The sequence below is a fragment of the Anas acuta genome, chromosome 3, assembly GCF_963932015.1.
Source record: "Anas acuta chromosome 3, bAnaAcu1.1, whole genome shotgun sequence".
Classification (NCBI taxonomy): Eukaryota; Metazoa; Chordata; class Aves; order Anseriformes; family Anatidae; genus Anas; species Anas acuta.
In genome coordinates, this window is record NC_088981.1 from 66856002 (window position 1) to 66879835 (window position 23834).

General features: G+C 37.9%; 1 protein-coding gene across 5 annotated transcripts in view; it reads right to left on the minus strand.

Moving 5' to 3' along the window:
* The window catches only part of SLC35F1 (solute carrier family 35 member F1), a 244294-nt gene that overhangs the window by 7469 nt on the left and 212991 nt on the right, over nucleotides 1–23834 (minus strand). For 4 of the 5 annotated variants that reach the window (XM_068677631.1, XM_068677630.1, XM_068677632.1 and 1 more), the window contains 2 exons: nucleotides 23392–23444; nucleotides 17959–18113 (listed from right to left, as the gene is read on the minus strand). In XM_068677631.1, coding sequence (XP_068533732.1) covers nucleotides 17959–18113; nucleotides 23392–23444 — 208 coding nt within the window. Of the gene's footprint in view, nucleotides 1–16800; nucleotides 17381–17958; nucleotides 18114–23391; nucleotides 23445–23834 lie in introns of those variants that run through there. The other variant, XM_068677633.1, reaches the window with a different exon arrangement.

A 23834-nucleotide genomic window follows, 5' to 3' on the forward strand; every position in this document is an offset into this window, starting at 1 on the left:
AGAACCTGAGATGCACAGAGACAATTGTTCACCCCAGATCACACAGGAGCATATGGCAGAGTTAGGCAATGAATTCAGCATTCCAGAGGATCGATCTAACTCCTTAATTTAAAGACTTTTATATTTGACTGCTTATATATATTATATATTATTCTGCTAGATGAAATCCTCTGACAGTCATGTAAGTCGCACATGGCTGCACTAATGTATAAGTTCTCTGCAAGCAGGAATTTATCTTAAAAGTAAATTATATTTAGCAATTGGCATTTTCCTTGCTAACTTGCTTGTATAATACATTAATTAAACACACTGATACATTGTATTTAGCCTTCAGCCTCGACTGAAGCAGAGATCACCACAAAGTCAGGAACCAGGGACTCCCTGTGTTGCTGCATAATGACCAGTTCTGCCAAGCAAGAAATATGCATGTAAAGAACAGTGCTTCTGATCACCTGAATCAAAAGAAGGGAGATTAAATTGCTACAAAATATGGAAGGGAAACAGGGACATCATCCTCTGAAGGGAAGAGAGATTTCCTTTTCCAGAGAAAAACTGTTTAGTTACCATAACATTTCAGATCTTATCACTGACATGAAAACTTGCTGAATAGTCAGATCAAACAGTTCGATCAGCACAGCACATCTCAACATGGCTGCTCTGCTCTGCTCTAAGAGGGTGTCTATAAATGCTTTCCCAGTCACATGTATTCAACAGGGAACACACAAAGGTATTTACAACAATTAAATACTAGAGGGACAAAAAAGATAATGTCTCTAGACATTATTTAGTACCTGCAGTGAAAAAAGCTTACACTAAACCACTGTTAAGTTTCAGCATATCCATTTTAGGTGTCTGTCAATTTGAAGAAAAGCATACAAAGCAAAATCTAGACAAATGCAACAAGATAACGTATATCAAGAGTTGCTCAGTCTATCAAAAAACACATTGATTCTGGATGAGTGGATGTTTCTGGTATTTATCTAAAAGATATCCCTTAGGGAACCAGTACTTGAATGCATCCACTCAGCCAGGCTTAGCAGAAAAATTAATGGCATTGGATGGCATAGCTGCAGGAGCAGAGACCTAGCTCCTCACCCTGAGATGTGCTAATGCAACCCTGTGCAACCCTGTCAGAAAAACAGTGCAGCACTAAGCTCTAGCTGACCGCAGAAAACACATGGTAAAACCAGTCCTGCTTTCTGTTATCCATGCACAAATTCATTTACATTAAGAAAGAACAGAACCCAAACATTTCTGCAGTAATTTAAAATACACATATATATAACTACAATGCTAGATGCAATTGTGAATGGATTTTATAAAGATTATTTGAAACTTATTTTATACATAGTATTTTTGTTCCAAGCAATTCAAAATTGGCCATTTGGGGAGTAAGTTAAGCATCACAAAATTTCTAAAATAAGAAAAATATAAAGGTATCTGAAAACTTATTTTTCTTTTAAAAACCAGAATGAACTATTAAATCTCTCAAAATTTAGCCCTCTCCCCACCCCTTTTTCCTATTTCCTACTTTTAATTATCTGTCTGTGCAAAACGTGTCTTCCATAGACCTGTAAACCTTTATGACTAGAACACTACTAATATTTCCACTTGAATTTCTTGTGCTTTAAAGTAACCTAGTTGAAAAAATAGGTGCAAAAGAAACTTCTTGATGGGGAGCAAACAGTGCACCTGAGCATCATCTTGAATAGTGATAAAACAATGACAGTAGAGGAAAATACAAAGAAAGAAAAAACGTTCAGAAAACAGCAAATTCCAGTCTAGTTCAGGAGAGTGTTATTCTTCATTATACAGACCATGAATTTAGGAAGGAAAGCAGGAAGAAAGGGCATATCAGAATCCTTGTATAACAACTAGGAGTTGTTGCACTGACTGCCTTCTGCACAGGGAATTTGCAGGCTAGTATTTCTGACTGTCACAGATGTCCACATCCACATTACCACTGGCACGAGGGCAAAACAACATCTACAGCAACAAAAACAGACAGATGTGAGTCTGCAGAAAAGCCTACGCTGACAAAGGAACTCAATGATTTGCTAATTTTGGTTTTTCACTAAGCTATCATGGTAATGATCATGACCGTTATTACAAATGGTTATGAAAATGCAAATTCTCTTTCACTTGGTCCATTGAACTGGAAATAGTCTGTGAGAGCAGATTTTTCAGCTGTGGCACTCCAATTCCATTTGTATTTCACAACAGCAGCATAATCTGAATCTCTTGGCAGGTAACACGACTCCCAGCTCCTAACTATGGCAACCTAGCTGTGCTTTGTAAGTCTTAGAAAGGATTTTTTTTTTGTTGTTATATGACTAACTGAAAACCTAGAATTACCTAGTTTCAACTGATAAACCATGAAATGAAATAACTACCTTTTCCCTTATCTTAGCTACAAATTCTCCTCATTTTGACAAAAGTGAAAAAAAAAAAAAAAGAAATCAGGCCTATTGATTCTACTTTTAAACCTTCTTAAGAAGCTATCTCCTAAGAACCATGCTGATGAAGAGGGACAAAAATTTCCATATTGGGGGAATTCAGTTAGTCCCATATTCCTGTTGACATTCTCCATGCTCTCCAGACTGGTAGTTCCCAACAATGTTTTATTCCAAGCAGCGGGTCTGTGAAGCCTGATGAACTTTTCTGTTTTCCAAACCAATTCAGCTTGTAATGTATGCTGCACAGCCAATCAAAATCAAGGCCAATGAGGGTTCCCACACCGGCTTATGTCTTTTCCCTTGGGTAATTTCACACATGACTACCTGAGCGGGCTGAGCTAAGGGAGCTAAAACCAAATTTCTCTCATTATCTTTTATATAGCAAACAGACATTTTCACTTGGTTTGATGAATCGATTGAGAGACTGAGCTTCTTTTCACACAGTTTTCTATTTTCACCTCAAATATAGCAAATGAAGTTCATTGTGGCCAAGTGCAGCAGTTGCACTGCGGGATGCGCATACTCTCCAGTCAGTAGGAGTACCAGGAAGGGTGAATGCTCAGAGGGCTATGAAGACACACAGTCCTTCCACTTGCATAGCTGGATATTAAAGATATATTACTTATTATTAATAGGAATGGGAGGCAGCATCCTAGTCATAGCTCATAGCTCTCTCTGATGACTGCCTTAGCTCAGCCCCACAAAGATCTGGCCAAGTTGGTCATAGACCGGGACTGTGACTCAAACAGTGGCTGACGCTTTTTGCTCCATCCTGGAAGGGAGATGTTTCTGTTTACTCCTAATGGGAAGGAAAGGATGTTTTCTTTGGGATTCAGGGTTTACCCTGCTCTTTATCAAGATAACAGCCTGCAGGTTCAGCCTGTCACTGCTCTCTGTCTTTGACTGATTACTGATCCCAGGTTTAGCTCTCCAACTACAGAAGTCTGAATGCCCAAGCAGAAATGTTGGTTACCCTGCTGAGAAAGGTAACAAGGGGTGCTGGCTAGCTTCAGTAATGATGCCAACTACTGGACTGTGAGTCTGTCCACTAGCAGCAAGATTAAATTATTGTCACACTTTAATGAACTCTGGCTATTTCCAAGGCAAACTGTGAGGAGATAGTCTTAAGTAATGACTTAATGCCCAGTCTTACCCTCTGAACTCATGCAAAATGAAATTTATAGCTAGTTTCTGCACATATTTTTTCTTTTATTTTCTTTTCTGTCCATTGGCAGTCTAATGAGAAGTTTTTCACTGTGTGAAGGAGGTTTGAGTTGCAGGGCATGCCTCAACCCATCATTGTTGCTCATTCCAGCCATAATCCAAAGAAAAAGGCATTGGATTCACTACAACAACAGCACAAACCTGACATCAGACTTGTTGCTATTTGGTTGAAACAAAGAAGCCAAAGGAAGACTGGCCTGCTTGCATCCTCAGTTTGCTTTAAGTCAGATGAAATGTAAATATTTCCTTAACGTTGTGTTAATTCTTTCTTCTCTGTATACAGATTGGCAGGGCTGTGGGTGCATTCCCTCCACCTGGGGATTTCTCTGTCTTTGCTCAGGGCCAGCTCAGCCAGGGTGCATGTGTCTGGCCATGAGAGGCCTCAGCAGAGGCCTGGCCCCATCCTTCAGAGCTGCTGAGAAGCTCTTCCCCTTGGTCATTGCCACTATGCCCATGGCCAGCCTCATGCCTCTGACCTATGCTTGGCATCCCAGTTTGACCTTAGCCCTGATCAGTTCTTTGTAAGCTGAAGGTGTCTATACAGGAGGAAAATGGGGAGTTGATTACCAGAAAACTATCATCATAAAGTCCAGTAAAATTTGTGAAACTTCATAGTTTTCCTGGAATTCATTTGTGGAATAAAACAAACACATGGTCAGAACTGATCGTATTTACAAAAAAACCTCAGAGGTTGATGCCAGCAGCTGTAAAGCAAATGCTTGTTTTGCACAAATCTGCATGATTTCACGCTTCTCAAATGGCATAATTAGAAAAAAATTATAGTAGAATGTCCTTCCTAAATACATGCCTGTTAGGGCAAAATGTTTGCCTGAAATGTCTTTTCTTGCTTTCCTGGATGCTGGGAGATACAGGAATGCTACTTTCTCTTCCGCTTCCCTTTGTTGCCTTCACTATTAGATGTGGAGAAAAAATAAGCCTGTGTTCAATACCCCTGCAATACCAGCAGTCTGTCTAATTAAAAAGTGCAAGGTAGAATGAGTCCTGCAATGTTTTAATCCCTTCTTATCTATATAGGAAAGACATTTTAATGTGAAGTAAAAACACTTATATTACAGTGCTCTAATTTCCTGTCAGCATATTTACTGTGGTATAAAGAGGCTTCATTTCTGGTTATTTTATACCAATCACTTGGCAAGAATAGTTTAAGATAAGCTGGGAGGGGGAGGAGCCCACTCGTATAAGAATAAGCAGGTCCATGTAGGGATGGGGTTACTGTGTTCATTCCATATGCATAGTAGACCATCAGACCATGACAAATTTAATCAGTCTATGCAGAAAATCAGTGGTAAAGCAGTTATCCTTTAAAGTCATCTTAATATTAAAAGGAGAACAACAGAAATACTTACAAAAATAAAAGTAATTCGCCATCCCCACTATTACCTTTCAATATTTGAAAGATTTGTTTTATCAGTCATCAGTTGCCATGTCTTTTCATTTTTGTGTGTAAATATTTAATAAAGTAGCAGCTGTCTGCTGTACTTGATTCTGTATAAATGTATATGAGGCTAATCGTGTTCGATACAGAGGTTACAATAATTTATTCACCTTGTATCCTTTGTTTATATTTTTTTCTGCTGAATCTATCCATATATTCATGTAGTCATGCTCTTCCAGAATGGCATTCTTTTATCTCAGCCATACAAGCAGGGAGCATTCCTGCCCTGAGACACAAGATATATGCAGCTGTGATTACCTTTAACACGAGTAACTACGAAGGCTGTCTGGAGAGAGTGTGATACTGCTATTTCTCATCAGGGTGCTGTGTAGTCTGCTGTGTTTGCTGCAGGCAGTGTGAGACAAAACTTCAGGAGCTCCAAAAGCTCTCAGCTGAGTCAACTCACCAGGCAGGCATACCAGAGAATCAGCACGGAAAGTTTGTCCTAAGCCATCCAAAAGCCAATCCCCCATGGCCATGTGCCACTAGGTCATATATTCTATCTGGCCAATATGCCCTGTCCTCCTGTAAGCATTATTAGGGCTTTTGTCCTGTCCTCCTAATTTATCTGAAGTTTGTTCTTGAACCTCCCTGCTGCCAAAAATCCCTCTCTAATTTCTATTCTACATTTATACCTTCTCAGTTCCTATCCATATGTTCTTATGTTGGAATTGGTCTTTAGCTCAAATAATTTTCCTTCTTCCCCTGTGTATTTATAGATTAATTTGTATACGTTGAATACGTCCTATTTCTGTTTGTCAGAAATCAAAGCTATGCTACATATGACAAACATTTTTTTAGGATTTTTATAGCCAGCCAGTATGTTTTTAGAGGATGCATGCTTACTCTGTCAAGGCTTTGGAGAATACAAGAGAAAGACCTCTTTAGGTCTTGGGCTGACCAAAAACCTTCATAGCTACAGCTAGCAAAGTGCTGTCCTAGTAAGTTGTGCTGTCCTATGGCATTAGCATTTCCCCATCATTATTGGAAATACCTGGACTGACCCATTTGGAAAAACTACACCACAAATGCATTCAAACTCCTCCAATCTGTTGCCACTGACATTACTTTGAAGTTCATGCTTCATAGCATTCCTCAATGTCATTCAATTCTTGTCTGGTATTTCAATCCTCCTTCCCACTGAAGGTGCCAAAGCTATTACTACAGTCACTACGTAAGACCAACTCTTTGGAAACTCCATCAGTAAGCTCCTTTTAGCAGACTGTTTCTCCTGGCACATTGCTTGTCCTTTATCCTCATAAGCATGTCTTACCCATTTTACAGTCTTCATAGTGCTAATCCTGTACTTCAGTTTAATTAATAATTTTATATACCGTACCATACAAAGGTCTCAGAGATTAGATGTGCCATTTGTCTTTTGCCCAGAAAAATCTGTTAAATTATCAGACAGACATCAGATTTAGAGTGGCATGATTTATCTTTTGTGAACCTGGCTGCATTTTATCCAATTTTCCATTTATCTCCACGTCCCTAATTATTCCTCCCTTGTGTCTACTTCTGTTTTTATTTTATTGCCCACTTCATATACTATTCTTCCAACTATCTATATTCCCAAACTTGAAAGCATTCAAATTATTGTGTTCTCTTTCTGCTTCCAATGTATTAATTCCCATCTCTATTAATCCTTGTGCATTGTCTTTGTATTTAACCCTCATCCTTATTGAATGTGGCAGAAGGTACCCGTTTAGTTTCGGTGACAAACAAAAGGTGGCTTAATTTTGGCCTCTGTTTTCTCTGCGGGGTGAAGCTACTTCTCTTCATAGACAAAAAGAACTTTTTGCTGTTATTTAACTTTCTTCTTCATTGAAAAATTTGGTTTATCTTTTATAGCAATTATAAGTTAACTCTTTTTCCTTTTTACTTGTACATCATCAGTTTTATTCTGTGATTATGCTGTTTTCCTTATTTTCTATTTCTAACCTTGTTAAAGGGATTTTTGTCTAGTTACATCTCAAGCCCACCCCTACAAGTTCTCCACTTGCACTTAAGATCAAAATCCACATTAAGTCAAAGGCAGAAAAGCTATTTCAAATCTCCTTCAGACTGAGGTTTTTGAAGGAATATTTATGGGCCTTTTAATGACCTGGAAAAGCAGATAATCTTGTTTGCTGAATTTAACACGAGCAGGTGGTAGGAATAACTTTGGAAATGAACTCCAGTACATCAAGATAAGTTTAGTTGCTTAGTGGCACTGCTGATGACAAACATGTAACCTTAGCCATGGGTTTGAAAGCTTCCAGTTTAGTGGAAATGGGGAGTTTAGTCAAAAAGAAGATGATTTTTTGAAGACTTTCTAACAGTGACTAAAATACCCTACTGCTTAGATTGAAAACATATATAAGCGATGTCTTCTGACTGATGTTATGTCTGCCTGTTGGCCCAGTTCCTTGATTTTATTTTAGGAAACACAAGGTCTTTTTGAGACTTTAAAACTATCTGCAGCGTTCACTGATTCAGCTGGCAGGAGGCACAACTGGACGAAGCACTTCAATCCAGATAATTAAAACATCAGGTTTTCTTTTCCTAAACCAAATAAAGTTCTTGATACATTGTCAGGAGTTACTTCAGACTCAAGCAAGTCTCTTCCATGTCCCTTGCCTGGGTTACTGAATCTTGCAAGTTCTTCTATGTAGCTATTCCTAGATGAACTCATTCATTCAACGATTTCACGCGTTTTTCTTCCCAGTAGCACATGGACAATGTAGATGCCCAGGCATCACTTTTAACACACTTCCTAAATATTTCTACCTTGTTTCCTAGTAACTTTTGGAAACAAGGAATTATTAATTTCCATATGAAATCTCCAAGTTTATAATACAGGTATTGCATTTAACTCTTACCATTCACTTTCAAATTGATTCCTTCAATCTCTGTCTTTGGCTAACTTAGAGACTCTGTTTTCATGTACTAAGGTGAATATAATATTCAATTTGCAGAATCATAATTTGAAAATCTTTTTAGATTTTTGGTAACTGAACCATATTTAAGCTTTTGAATGATGCTGCTGCTTTACCAATTCATGACCTTTCTTGGCTTTCTCCTTTGGGCTGCAAATGATTGCTGAGGTATGTAACTCAATATTTTCATTGTAGTTGTCTTCAAAAGTGTGCATGACTTGGGAAATGCTGAGATTCTCATTTAATTTGATTTTTTTTTTCACAAATAATTATCAACCTAAGCCTCTTGGGCTTTGCTTTCATATTCATTGAGCTTTCATTTAGAAATTGTATGTTGTTGGTAAGATCCATCTCATTTAATAGGATGTCTTCATTATCTTTTTCTCTCTGCATTTTTTATTATAATAAAGTAAAGGCAGTATTAAAAAGAAAAGGTTAGAGGATGCATATGTGGTTGTTGTGGTTTAACCCCAGCAGGCAGATCAGCACCACACAACTGCTCGCTCACTCCCCCCAGGTGGGAGAGGGGAGAGAATCCGAAAGGTAAAAGACCCAGAACCCATGGGTTGAGACAAAGACAGTTCACTAGGCAAAGCAAAAGCCGTGCACAAGCACAGCAGAACAAGGAATCCATTTGCTGCTTCCTATCGGCAGGCAGGGACTCAGCCACCTCCAGGAAAGCAGGGCTCACCCCGTGGCACAGGAAAGACAAACACCATCACCCCAACATCCCCTCTGCCTCCTCCTTGTGTTCCCCCTGCCTCCTCAGCTGCTGTCACTGCGCACGGTGCCACACGGTGTGGGACATCCCTTTGGGCAGCCTGGGCCAGCTGTCCTGGCCGTGTCCCCTTCCAGCTCCTGGGGCACCCCCAGCCTCCTTGCTGGCCGGGCAGCATCAGGAGCAGGAGAGGCCTCGGCTCTGTACAAGCACTGCTATGCAGCAACTGGAATATCCCTCTGGTATCACTGCTATTTTCATCAAAAATCCAAAGCACAGCATCAAACAAGCCTCTAGGAAGAAAACATACTCTATCCCAACCAAAACCATGACAGTGTTTGATACAAGTGTTTTTGTTACAATTTTTTTTTTTTTTTTGCTTTCTGCAGTTCATCCAGACCCTTTTCTTGTTTTCTGTTTTTATGGATTTTTATTACTCCACTCCCCTCAAATTTCCTTTTTCAGCCCCCATGTTTGCCAGCACCTTCAAAACCCATATGGTTTTGTTAAAGCTTTACCACGCAAAAGTTAACTGTTTTCAATAACAGGAGGAATTCTGCTAATACGTCTGCACTTTCATATTCAGTAGAAATTAAGAGCACTTCACCTTTACTTTCCACTTGACACATCACTACTTTTTCCAAAACACTATTTATTTCCCTTAGGATGTGAGAATTAATCCTCATAACGTAATATGTGGTATATTTAAGAGATCTCTGAACAACTTTTCCTTTATATTGAAACCCCAAACTAATTCCAAGTAATTTGAGGTAACTGTTATTTGGCTCTAAGTGTTCAAAGACAATTATTATGGTACTTTGCTACTTGCATTTCTTTAAGACAATATCCAGTTATTAATTTGAAATGAAAATGATTGATTGATGGAGGCTTTACTGCTAAAGATATTTTTGCATGTCCTACCAGTACAATTCTGCTACTTCTCTTCAGCCACTATGGTGCTCATGTATCTGGAGTGTTGTTCAGCCTGGGAGCAAAGGTGGGGACAGAAAAGTCTGGTGGGACTGCCTCTTCTGATTGCAGACAGCTGTGACTTCAGATTATATACGAAATGGAACAGCACCTAAATTACATGCAGACCACAGTTCTCTAACCATTTTTCACTAGTTCCCTAAACACTGCTCCTCCTTTCCTAGCCCTGCCAACAAAACAGTGAGGACTTGAGGGGCTTCAGTATTTATTCTCAGTATTTACTCTTCAAGGTGTTGAAAATTCAAGTCCCATGATAGTGATGTGAATTGCCTTCTTCAAGCAGTCGAAGTATATTTCTGTTTATTTATCCATGCTCAACTCACTCTCTAAAGACAATTCTTGGAGTTCTTGTTCAAGACACTTAAAAATGACTATTTTATAATAATAACTGAAAATAATGCCAACCCTAAGCATAAGACTGTAGAGAGAAACGTCAGTGTTGGAAATTTATAATCCTGTGGTTCCTCTTCATTTTGCATTTAAAAAAAATTGAGGAAACTAATAGTTTCTATGCTAGGACATGTTTTTCATTTGAAAAACAACAACTTCACACTATAAGGTAAGTAAACCACTTTCCCAGTGCCTTATAGGTCAGAGCACTTAAGCAGTTCATTGCAAGCAAGTCTGACCATCAATTTCAGTAGATTTGCCAAGGCAAATATACTGGCTCTTTTCTTTCTCTGGGGACTGTCTGTGGACAGGCTGATTTTATACGTTTGTTTTCTACACTTAACATTTAAATTCTGTTTTCATTCCAAGTATTCTTTTGAGTAGTCAATATCCATTAGGTACTTCACTATCCAATCTAATTAAAGGCAGAACTAAGTCACGTAGCAGTGCTTTTTCTCCCTGACTGGTTGGATCGTCAGTTGAAACTACTTCCTTCTTCATTCTGAGATATGTTCTATTTAGTGATTACATGAGTTTCAATTGGCCTCAGACTCCTTTTATACATAGAAAATTTACTTCTGTATTTACTTTGTGCAGGTATTAAGAAAAAGTATGAATGTGTTGAATTGAAATGCTCTTTTGAAACTGCAAACAAATCTTCTAACATTTTAATACTTGAGCTATGTAGGGACTCGTGATGCTGAGATATAAAAAGACTTGATTCAAATGTTACACAATAAAAGGGGTGGGGGAGAAAATTGGAGAAGAAAAGAAGCATTATGATCATTTAATCATTGACACAAAAAAGCAAAAACCATTCAGTGAGTTGACAACCAGGTGTGGAGCAGCGAGGCGCAGAACAGTGCTGTTGTCAGTAGGCCCTGTTATCCAGGCATTCACTAAGAATATTAAAACATCTAAATTATAAAGTTAAGAGAATAAGAACCCAGGCATGGGTAGGAAGATCAGATCCTTGCCATTATTTTGCTGTAATTCCTAGTAATTTTTGCTGTAATTTCCTAGTTCTGGCTAGGAAACCAAATCTTTGTTCTATAATCAAAGGAAAAAACAAACAAACAAAAAATAATAAAAATCTAAACTAAACTGAGATGAGAAGGAAACACTGAAGCTCTTTCAAGACATCAAATGCTGTTGTTTCTGAAACAAAGTGTGCTTGCTGGAGACAGGCAACTGATGACTGCATCTGTTATGAAGAAGCTTCACTGCAGAACCCTGGAAGCCCTAAAGGCTCTTCCTTGGGGTTGTAGGCTGCCTAATGCAGAACTGAGATTAGTTCTCTGGCTTTCAGAAGTGATGAGTTGCATAACTCATGCTTTCTCATGACTGAGATCTTCCAGTCCCAGAACACCTGGCCAAAAAGTTTGGAAACTATGCTTTGCTGCAGTCTATTAGATGAGCAGGCAAAACAGCACTCAGGGTCTAAGCAATGCTACACTGTGCTTCATACTGAAAATATTTTTTTCATTTAACATTTCTGTTTTGATAATTAGGTATTTCCAAGAGGAATTAATTTTGCTGGAAAACTCCTAATTGGTTCTGTTGTGGGCAGACTTTTTACAAAAGAACAATAAATAAATAAATAATAAACAAATCCCAAGCTAAAAACCTTGAAAGACAGCCTGCATACTGTGACATTCTTGATGAGCTAACAATGCCTGAAAAAATATTATTGAAATTGAAGCCTCCATCACACCTTCTGCAATACAAATGCCACTTTCTTTTACTTTCTTTTTTGATGGGTCCAAATGAGTTAGTATCTATATTTCACTGTTCCTGGTTTGCAACTATTGAATCTATTGCAAGGTGACACTGTGAAGGAAAGAAACACTCTCTAACAATGCAGTATTTTCAGAAAACTGCTGTAACAGTGCTATGCTGTTAAACATCTACTGTCAGACCATGCAGTATCTTGGCAGCAGTAATTTCCTTTCCTAGTTTCTACTCCCTTGTGTCATTTTACTTCAGAGTTTTTTATTGTATGGCATCCTGCACACTCAGACAAAGGGTAAGCGGATGTGGCCCTTTATATTGTGTATACATGCAAGTGTGACTAAAAACACACCTAACACCCTTCGACCTCAAGGTAGCTTTTTGAATACAGATGCCTAACTTCTCTCAGAACTACTTCATAATTGGTTATAATTTGTAGGAGGAAATTCAAACAAAGAAGTTAGTAAATTTAAGAACAGGTGAAGAAGCAGCTTTTAAAATGTCACTTAGATGAAAGGCATCCACACCGCATAGCTTCATGGGAAGCGAGTTGTTGCGAGTGAGTCCCCCATATAAGAAATGTCAAAGGAAAACCTACACTTAAGATTCTGCACATCACCAGTGGCACAAACAATTATTTGGCAATGTGATTTATTTTTGTTATTATCACAGGCTCAGAAGCCTTCACCATTATAAAGGCCCTATGAGATTAAATTCCATTTAAAAAGAGAATTTATGGATCATGCAGATGGCATACCTGATTTAATTGGGGAAAATATCCAGAAGTATATGGCTGAGAAAGTAATACTGTAAAAGCCAGTTGTTTAACCTCCACTACCTGCTCTGTTTGAAATAATGATGCACCACTGACCACACCACTGTCGAAGTTTAAAATTTGCAGGTGTCAATCCACTAACAAGTGCAAGCAAAGAGAAGGCTTTTACTGACTCCAGCTTATACTTGCAGATGAGTTAAAAAAGACTGAGCACATCATTTGAAGTATTTGCTGAGCTTGGTCAGATGATATGGAAAAATCCTGTAGATGTTTATGGTGAAAGTAAAACCACCAAGTAAAAATAAAAGTAATAAACAAAAAATCATCCCCCCAAACCAAACCAAGTCTACCTCCTGCTCCCAAACCACTGACAGCATAATAAAATCATGACTGTCTGAAAGCACTGTAATGTCCTTTAGAATTTTTCTTTAGGAGGCAAAGACAAAATGATTCTTTAAACTGTGTAGTTGACTATTTGTTTCTTTCAAACTGTTCGTACATTGAAATGGAGCATATGGAGTCACAACAAGGCATGGTTTTTATCTCCACAACCATTAAGCTGTGAAGCATTTTTAAGATTATTCTTTTAGGGGCGGACTTTCCTTGTTTAGGAAAGTGAATTAAAGCCCACTGAAGTCAGCAGAAAACCTCACACTGGCTTCAGCAATCTTGGATCAGGATAGTAGAGTACATGATTTTAAAGGAAGCTCTTAGTGCTTCCTTATTTCCAGTAAGGGCCAAATTCTCATCTTAGTGAAGTCTATGTAAAGCCACAATTCATGGTCATTGCTTAGGATCCACACTGGCAAAAATGAAATTGGAAACTAGTGCACTACTTGTACCTGCTCTTCTCCATTATATTAAAAACCACTCTCCTCTGTAGCTTGTTTCTAGATGTAATAAGGAGGTTGTCATCTGCTCCCTTCCATTGGAGGGACTCTGCTGTTAGAATGAAGCCATTTCTAGAAGTATCAGTAAGTGAGGTTTCAACTGGCACCACTTCAGTTTTCTAGTGATGAAAGTGTTTGGGTATCATGTTTATTTGTGCAGCCAAGTCCTTTCACAATGTTACTTGCCATGATTCTAAATCAAGATATATGACTTCATTGATTTATTATGAAATATATGCATTTTCTTCATTTGGAATTTGTTACTATATGCAGAAATTCTGATTTTTTTATAGCTAAATCTTGGATAAAATAATGAATGATTTTGCCAAGGCAGAATATAATCGATGGTGCTTGGCTTGCTAGTTAATGATATAATATAGTGTGACTAGATCTGCTGGTGCAGAGCATAATCAGTATGCATGCTCTAGCTGGTGGAAAACATAAAATAAGCTGCTTAGATTATTTAGTGAGAATGCAATTTGCTTAGAATGACTGCAGCCCAACATATGGTTTGCAAATGAAAAGTATGAACTTTAAAAACTCACTTTAAAATAAAGCTAAGGCTGAGAATAAAATATAAAAATGAATACTTCCCAAGCGAAAAAAAATAACAAAAATTTTACTTAAACTCCAACCCCTTACAACTGGAGAGTTGGCCCTGAATTTCCCAGAACCTCTAGAGTGTGGGAATAATATAGAGGTCAGCGCACTATGCTATTGCAGCCTGTGACAGGGCAAGATGAATGCTATGATGGCATAGGATAAAATAATAATAATAATAATAATTTTAAAAAGATCACTTTAGGGCTCTGATAGCCTTTGTTTTTCAAAGCAGGAAGTCATTTAGTTGTGCTTAAGAAAAAGGTGATATAAGAACAGATATCTAAAGAAGTTTTGACCATCAAAACTGAAAAAAAATATCTAAATATAATGAGAATTAAGAAAAGGATATGGAACTTTATGCTTAAATGCTATTGCAATGGCCAATTCAGCCACCAAACAGGCTAGATGCCTTTCTCCATCCACTGGAGAACTAAAAAGTGAGTTTTTATCTGGGGAATGCAAATAATCTTAAGAATGAATCAGTACAACCTAGTCAGTATCTATCTTAAGCTGAAAGTCATAAATCATTATGCTTTGATACAATAACTTGGACAATTAGCATGTTGAATTACAAGCATATTACCAGAGCTGTGTCAAGTTAACATTCTGTATTTCTAGCTTCCACAGGCTGGGGAGCTGTTTAATGCACTACAAAGATACTGGCAAACAAGATAAAGAATATAAACTTGCTGTTTATAAACTTGCTGTCCTGTATGTCATGATGTTACAAGTCTGTATAATAAAAAAATGAAATGCTAACTAATCAAAACACTTCAAATGTAATCTTCTCCTCAGTTTGGTTTCAGAGGCTCTATAGCCCAGTTAAACTAATTTCCTACGTTTTCCATGGATTTTTCATAGATTTACTGCTATAGGTGTAATAAACCTGTCTCGTAATAAAAGTAGCAGCACAGAGAAAAAACTGTAACTGTTTCTTGAAAGCCTCATAAAATTATATTCTGCAAGGGGCACTAAACCACTCAGTTGATCCTAATTCAGTATAAAACCATTTGCTTCCCAGTGAAGTGGGGCTTTGCCCATCGGTCAGTGCAGCAATAAGCAAAAGGAGCTGTGCACCTGAAGGAGGCCTACAGCTGGGCTGGGAATTAAACAGCTTTTCTGAAGCTAGAAAACAAGGAAGAGTACACAGGCTTAGGAGGGGAATAAATTTAGATCATTTAATGTTAACACACTAGACTTCATTATTGAGTGCAATATTCACAATTCCACATCATCACATTAAACAATACCTGATATTAAAGACAAAGAAAAGAAGGAAGTGATCTGACCAAGGATAAAAACATATTAGCGAAGGAAGTAACCAGATAATTAAGCAAGCTTTTAAATCTAGATGTTCTCTGAATATTGACTCTCTTTTCAAATTTCTACAATATGAGTTTGAAAGGCACAATCAGAGACAGACTGCTCTGGAAGTTGATACTACATTTCAGGTAAAGGTCTTTCAATAAAGTCCTAACAAAGGTCTTCTCTTATCAGCAGTTTGGCTGGGAAGAACAGAGGATAGACACACATGAGTTATACGGATTGCAGGATGCATACACATCACAACAGAAAACCATTGATGAAAAAAGTACATACAGAATCAATATTTACGGGGTAGCATGTCCTGGAGAAAAGGAAAGACAAGAGCATTGCACGAGGTGCTGGAAGGGCCTGTGCTGCTTCTAGAGTGGAAGGCCCTATCTCAGGAAGGATGAATTCCCAAGGTGCAAAGGAAAACAGAGAGGTGCTCGTGGGAGCAGCTTGCCCATCCCAGGAGGAAAGAATGAAAGCTGATGCCTTGCTCTGACTAGGCAAGTAGGGGCTGAGAGGGATACAATTGTTCTCTACTGGTGAACCAATGGAGTAAAATGCTAAGGAGAGGAAGGGATTCTTCATGCTAAGGATACCCTTGGCACAAACAATGAGTGGATCTAAACTAGGCACAAGTAAATTTATACTGGAGATATAAAGGTTTCTGACTCTTGGAGCAGTGATGTCCTAAAACATCAAGGAAAGCAGTGGAGGAAAAAACAACAACAAACAAACCAGAAAATTAAATAGGCTGAAGTGAGAGTTTGATGAGAGTTTTGAGGAAGACTGCATGAGAAGATGAACTGTGGGAGAAAGATTTTCAGCTTTCTAATCAGAGGAGTAAGGGCCAGAGGAGACCACTGACTACTTCAGAGGTGGAACTCAAGGGTTTTATCAGAACAGATGACGAAACCTTGCTTTGTATCATAAAAGCTTCCAGCTGTGAGCCTTCTCTTCCTGAGCACTTTTTCAGTAGGGGCTCTTAAAGGGAGGCCAATGTGCCAAGAGCTGACATGCACACACACTAGAAAGATAAAGTGTCAATGAGATTGGAAGTTTGCCCTTCTCGTCTCTTCTAATGTACAACAATTAGACACAGGGAAAAACTGAAACCTTTTATTCACCTTCTGCCCTTCAAGTGCCTAAAGTTTAAGGTTTATGTTTGCAAAATTGCCCTTTTTTGTCATGTTTGAGCAACACTAGGTAGAAACCCATCCAACTCATGCTGCCTTTTGAGTTACACCCTCTAAATAAGTTTGATTTTGCCAAATAAATAAATAAAAAAACCCACACTATTTTCAGAATTAAATTATTTAATTTAATTTTTTTATTGTGTAATATAAATATTTTTCTTAGAAACACTGGACTAACACCACCTTTTTTTTTTTTGGTGGACTAATACTACCTATTTGCTGTGGCTATCAAATAATATTATTAATATGGAATAATAATTTTCAGCTAATACCTAATTTGAAATACTTTGAAATACTTTGAAGTGTGGGTCAGAACCAAATCACCACAAGTCAGACCTATAAAGCAGAAGGCAATATTTAAATTGCAGTTTCTATACTTGCTATTCTTCTGTCTGAAGAAAGTAAGAGACAATGGGGAAAAATAATTTTGCTTTGGACTCAGGTTTTGAATTTTCTCTGTCCCTTTCAGATTCATTCAGGTGCCATTAGTATCACAAAATCTGATATGATTTGGTTAGCTAATCAGTATTGCAAGGCTTTCATTTACCTAACACTTCTCAGGGCCACCATTTTAGCTATCAAGTAACCTTCCTCATATGAATAAATGATGATACAAAGCAGTTGCCTCCAACATCCCAATGCCATTTTCATAGGATGGCCATTGAGGGGATGTTTGTGAATAATGCAGTGCAGTTCCTTGCTCCTGGAGACCAAATGTTTGCCTGTACAACACAATGTTTTAAATATTAGACGACCTAAGAGATAAAAATTTAACTTCAACACAAATCTGCCACACATTTTGACTTTTTCACACTAACAGGCAAGCCATTGGTTTGGCTGACTAGAAAGGTGCAATTCATGAACAGTTATGAGACATAATTTCAGAACCAGCATGAAATGAAACAGCCCTGTTACTGGTCAAAAAAAGTCTGGGGAATTTTTGGAAGAGTTCTTCTCTTCCTGATACTGCCCTGGTCACAGCAGCCACTCTGATCAGTAAAAGGAAATTAGCAATACAAATGTTTATGGACAGGTACAAAAATCTTAAAAATCATAACAAGACTGAATAAGCTATTTATCTTTTAAGATGAAATAATATCTTTTATATATATATATATATATATATACAACATATATATTATACATTGTATAAAATTAATTATAAAGTAATTTTTTTTAATCTGCATTTTTACTATGTAAATCTAACAAAGTTTTGAGGCTTCTCTTATTTTATTGTTCAGCACTACTGTTTCTTCAGGCATACAGCTATTACTCAAACACATCTCTCATTTCCACGTACCTTGTAGTGGAAGAGGAATAATCCACAGAATAGGCTGTACAGGTCAGCTGTGAGTAAGGAGAGGTTGACAGCAGTAGCACTGGTTTTCTTTATGACCACTGGCATAAAGCTGTAGAGGCCAAACATACAGGCACTAAAGCCGACATACAACAAGCCTGTGGAAGAGAAACAAGAACAAAGAGTGATCTTCCACAGCCTGCGGAAATGACTTGTGTTTTTAGGAAGAAGGCTGCATTTTTAGGAAAAAATTAAGAATTCCTTTTTAGAAAACACAGATTCAAATTATTAAGATGTGCATATATATATGTATATGTAGACCAAGAACACCATTCTAAATACATATGAATACCAGTGAAAACCGTATCTACACAGCAGTGGACATGCAGTCTCCTCTCTGTGGTTCCCATAACAGCAGTGCTGTTTTAAATCAGCATCTTATGTTGCTAACGAATATCTTACATCCAACATAAATTTTGATGAAATAATGTATTCGGACATGTTAAATCTAGTCTCTTAAAGATGATTGTCCCCAACACCAACTGTGTTCAGCTGAGTTGGAAGGTGCACACATTTTCTAGGAATGGGCCCACAGGATGAGTGCAAAAATACTTTCACAGGAGTTAATGAGCTGATGGATAAATGCATGAGAACAGAACTCAAGTGACAGAGGTCATAGTCTATTTTGCCCCCAAACTTGACAAAGCACTTCACAGTTTTGAACCTCCGTTCTTCTACCACTTTTTGTCTGTCTTCCTTAATAAGTCTTTCTGGAGCTGAGACTATTTCTTGCTACATGTTTACAAAGTGCCTCACGCAATTAGATTGTTAGACACTAATATAATAAAAATACATGACAGTAAACATTTAATTTCATTTTAAAAACTAAATAACTTAGTGGGAAGGAATTCATTCCTTCAGTTATTGCTCGATAAATCCCAAGATAAATAAATCAATATGAAGTTAAAAAAACAGCAAACACTTCACTCATCTGCTCTCATGCAAACAATAATTCTTAGGCTGATGTATGCTGCAGAATTCCCAGCTGATATATGCACAAGCCTATATTTAGGCTCACAGCAGCTCTTCAGAGCATGTTGTTATTGACTAAAAGTTGCAGAAAATCTGATTGCCCAAGTTCTGAAAGGAATTAGCAGGAAAACAAAACAAAACAAAACAAAACAAAACAAAACAAAACAAAACAAAACCCAAAGTCCTTATGATTTGTGTCTGTTTGTGGATCCACTTAGAAAAGCCATCTAAATAACATCAGCAGTTATAATTTGAGTCCATTAGAGGCATCTGAACTGAAGTATACATGCACCTGAAACAAATATAGCAGTCATGAAATGCAAGTATCAATATATCAGTTGCTATGACATGACAATGGGTTTGATTTTATATTCAGAATATGGATAACCATGGCAAAAACTACTTTTATTAACAGGTAGCAAATTTTTAAAGTGCAGATTGCATGTGGATAGCAATAGAATCAGTCTTAAGCAGTGCTTGAAAGAGTTATTGTATGCAACTCTCCAACTCTTCTGCAGTAGGCCAATGACTGCATCAAGTGGAGCACAGTTATTAATAAGAAATTGTTTGCAGACATTTCACCATTTTATGTCAGCTTTTCTTCCAGCCTTAAATTAAGCCAGGCACAAAAGCCATTCTGGACTCCAAGTCAACATTCTCAAAGTAAAGTCTGCAAATCACCAGCTGGCCCATCAAATCCCTTCTAATCATTCTGGATTTAATAGATACATTCAAGTGCTTTGATGGGTTATGCTTTTAATTACTAGTATTATATTATGGTGCTGTCTTGGTGTTCATATTCCTTGACAGGCAGCTACATGCACTTCACAGATTGCTTTTCCAAAGGGTATTCCAGTTCCAGTGGAAAATTGCTTAAACTGCACCTGTCCTATCAGAAGTGACTGTAGAGCAGCATTTCATTTACGTCTTAAAACACCTGTAATACCCACCAGCTGGATGGTATCTACTAGTAACAACAAGCAAGCTGGAAACAACATCACATGATTTTCAGATACTGTTTCTAGAAGACCAGTTTTCAGAATAGCCTTGGGAATCACCACTAATGCTGAAGTTCCAGGTGCTGGCACCTGTGCCTAACCAGACATTGAGTCATCAGTACTCATGGCCTGAAGCAGATATGGGAAGGAAACAAACTGGGAAGTTAGAAGATTCTTTTGAAATGATCTGCTCGTGAGCAGGTCTGTGTTAAAGCCTGATAAACTCATCATTCAGAACTGTATGCTTCAATATATTGTCCTGAAATGAAGTCTTGATGTGTATGAAGACCATTGTGGGTGGGATTTATTGCACCTAACTCTGGACATATACTGAGGTTTGGTGCTCAATGAGGAGCTTTGGAAATTTTACAGTGCAGGTTGTCCGACCTTTTTTAGACAACAACTTTAGCAGAGTATGATTTGTGTCATGCCTATTTATTTCTGCTGATGATAAAGGGAGTCTGTTCAACTAAATCAGATATTCATATTCCAGATACCTAAGCTGGTGAAAGAAATCCCATCTGTTCTTTCAGTGTTCACTCTGATGGCTAATGTCACCACTTTTGCATGGCTAGGTGTGAATGCCTGATAAGTGTCTAAACTGGGCACTTAGGATCATAGGTCTGTAGGGCAATTCAGACTACAAGAGAGCTTGGAGGTCTCTAGTTCAACCCTTGCTCATACCAGGCTCAGCTGTGAGATCAGACCAAGTTGTGCAGGGCTTTGCTCAGCCTGATCTTGAAACTGCTGAGCATGGAGCCTGGACAACCTCTCTGGGCAACTTGTTCTACTGCCTGCCTGTTCTCAGAGGGAAAAAGATTTCCCTTTCATTCAGTCTGATTTTCATATTTCAATTTCTGCCCATTGTCTTCCATCCTTCCATGGCATCCTGCCACGCACTAACATGAAGACACTGATTCTGTCCTTTTGGTAACTCCTTGTGGAATAGAAAGCTCTTTGAAGCTTTCTATTCTGGAGGCTGAACAAGCCCCAGTCCCTCAGTCTCTCCTCACCCATCTTAAGACAGGCCATCTTTTCACTAATGGGCATGAACTTCTCCCACGGACTGCTCTAAAAAGTACCACCAAAATTAACATGTCTGGGGAACTTCTGTTTTAGCTGCTTGAGCATGCTGGTTGAATTTTGCATGTTTTAGACCTGTCATTTTTACTCCAAAAGTTATTGTTTCATTGGCATGAAATATATTCACTATGATTTTTTGTATATTGTCTTCTCGGAATAAAAACTATTCAAAAACATTCAGAGCCTCTGTAACAAAGGACACTTCCTCGGAGAGTCAAACTGGCTTTTCTCTTAAACAAAATTGATGTTTGTTTATTTGTTATTATTTTATGTGTCATTCTACAACTGTGTCATGGTCTCAAGTGAAACCACTCAATCAGCATGGTACAATCATTCTCCTTTTGGTCAGATTGTCAGCACTTAAACCTTCAAGGATTTAAACAGAGCTACACTGATTTATACTAGCTGCAAAGAAGATACAATGTACCAGGGGAATTTCCAAAATTAAAACCAGGAGGGCCACAGTCTGTTTTAAACATGGTAGACATAACAGATAGGCTTTAGATCTCAATATTTGAAAATCATTTGCATTTTACATCAGCTGAAACGTAGTTCATACATTCTTAATGACACAATTATGGCAGATGGCAACAGGCCACCTTGAGTTATTTATCAGGTTGCCTGCTGTGACTTTATCACTACCATTCAGAAGGCTGATGATTTAACTCTGCTGGACTGCAGGCTTGAGTCTGCCGTAGTGGATAACTATTCAGGACAAGGCTGTGAACACCCTGACATAGATTTGTCAATAACTACTTGACAATGTTATATTACTGTTGAAGCAATGGAAAGCACACCAAGTAGATGTGTAAGAAGACAGCAAAGAACAAAAAAACTACACATTATTGTTGCCATTTTATCTGTGTTTAACTACACCACACTTTCAATTATCATTTTAGCAAAACAAGTACATATCTATGATGCTCTTGCTATGATGATCTTCTTCTACTGAAGAGCAGGGGCTCTTTGTAATTACTGACTAACTTTTGATGACATTTTAATGTCATCACAGACCAAGTAAGACTTTATTTTAACGGCACATTTCACTAATATTATTACAACAGAACTCCCATGAAAGTATATATGACATTTACATGTCTAGTAGATTAATTCACTATGACCATTGCTAGTTCCATCAGGACTAGATTAATTATGTCCCTGAGCTCCTTATCATGAAGTATAAACAAACACTGATGCAGTTATGCTAATGACCAGAGATTAAAAAAGGCCAATACACTTACGGGATGCAGCTGAGCGTGTTTCTCCATAGACACGTTAAATTGATGTCATTTAGTTTTACAGCTCAACTATCAAATATCCAAGACTTCTAGATAGAATGTTTTGTGAAAGATGCACTCTTTTGATTAAGCTTTAGGGTGATAAGAGGAAATGGTGAAGGAAGTTTAAAGAAAACAATGGTGTATCCTGTAACTTGTATCTCCAGTCCTTGGGGATTCCCAGATAATCAGTTGCCTTCGCAGCTTCTAAGCTGTTATTTTGACATTCACTATGAGACTAGGTAACAAGCTATTGTCAATGGATTGCCAGAACTTGAATCCCCCGCTATGTGTATCAGCTATTAGCACTCTTTTATTTCTTCTATTGTTGTAAATACTAAAGGAGTGATTATAGGGCCTCCCATTTCCTAAATGTTGATTTGCTTTTAAAGCAAATAATTTGTTGGACTAATTAGGAGGGTGTCTTACATCATAAACTCAGCTTTGAAACTGAAATAGGAAAATACGATCCACTGCATAGCAAAACACCATAAGAGCTTCATTGTGCTTGATGCTACCTAAACTTGTCTAAAAGACACATCTGCTATATTCCACCAAGACTACTTGGAAAGCAATTAACCATTTGCATACAGAAATGCTCCCCTTGGAAATGAGTTTATGGGGCTATAATACGCACTGCAAGAACTTTTATAGTTTTTGTTAGGTTCCATTTTCTTTCTTTGGCATTCATTGAAAAGGTTTGGCTCTTCATGACTACCTCATTTATTTGTCTCAATGTTGCACTGAATCTTAGAACAGAACCCTATTATTGTTTTACTTCACGGCTGTCTGAATAATTATCTTATGACATTCATAAGCACTTCTTCAGTGCTTAACCTAATGGTGCACGGAAAGCATAATATGACATTGGGAGGACAGATTATTTAAGAATGGTTATGAGGCAAGTGGTTCAACCTTTGGCAGACACCAGTGGAAAAATCACAAACATTGGCTTCCATTAAATTTTCTGTCTGCTTCCGCAAAGATGGGTTGTCTCCACACCTCCCTTCAGCAATGGTCTTCAATGAGGTAAAGTGTTTTCTTACCTATTTGCCAATCCCAGGGAACTTTCAAAAGCTCTTTGTGTTCCATGATTGCACTGTAAGAGAAGAGAAAGCAAAATTTGATGGAAGAGAACAGAAGTTAAATTACTTCCACTCATTCAATTCAAATGCTGGACAAAACAACATAAATAACCTTATAACAAAAAATCTCTGTAGGATCCAAATGCAATCAGACTTTGCTAATCCACTCTGGCATTAGCCTTGTTCCTTTGTATTTGAAAGATCTTCAGGGCAGTAATAAGACGTGATAGCATACAATTTGCATTGGTTTATTTCCAGCTCTCTGAATATCTGCCCCTAAGAGCCCATCCCTCCACACGTTCAGTCCTCTTGTCCTCTTAATATTCTGAAAGCTTTTGAACTTTAATGATTAATAATGTATCTGTCTGAGTTATTCACCCTTCAGAGTGGCTCTGCAGAGTCAA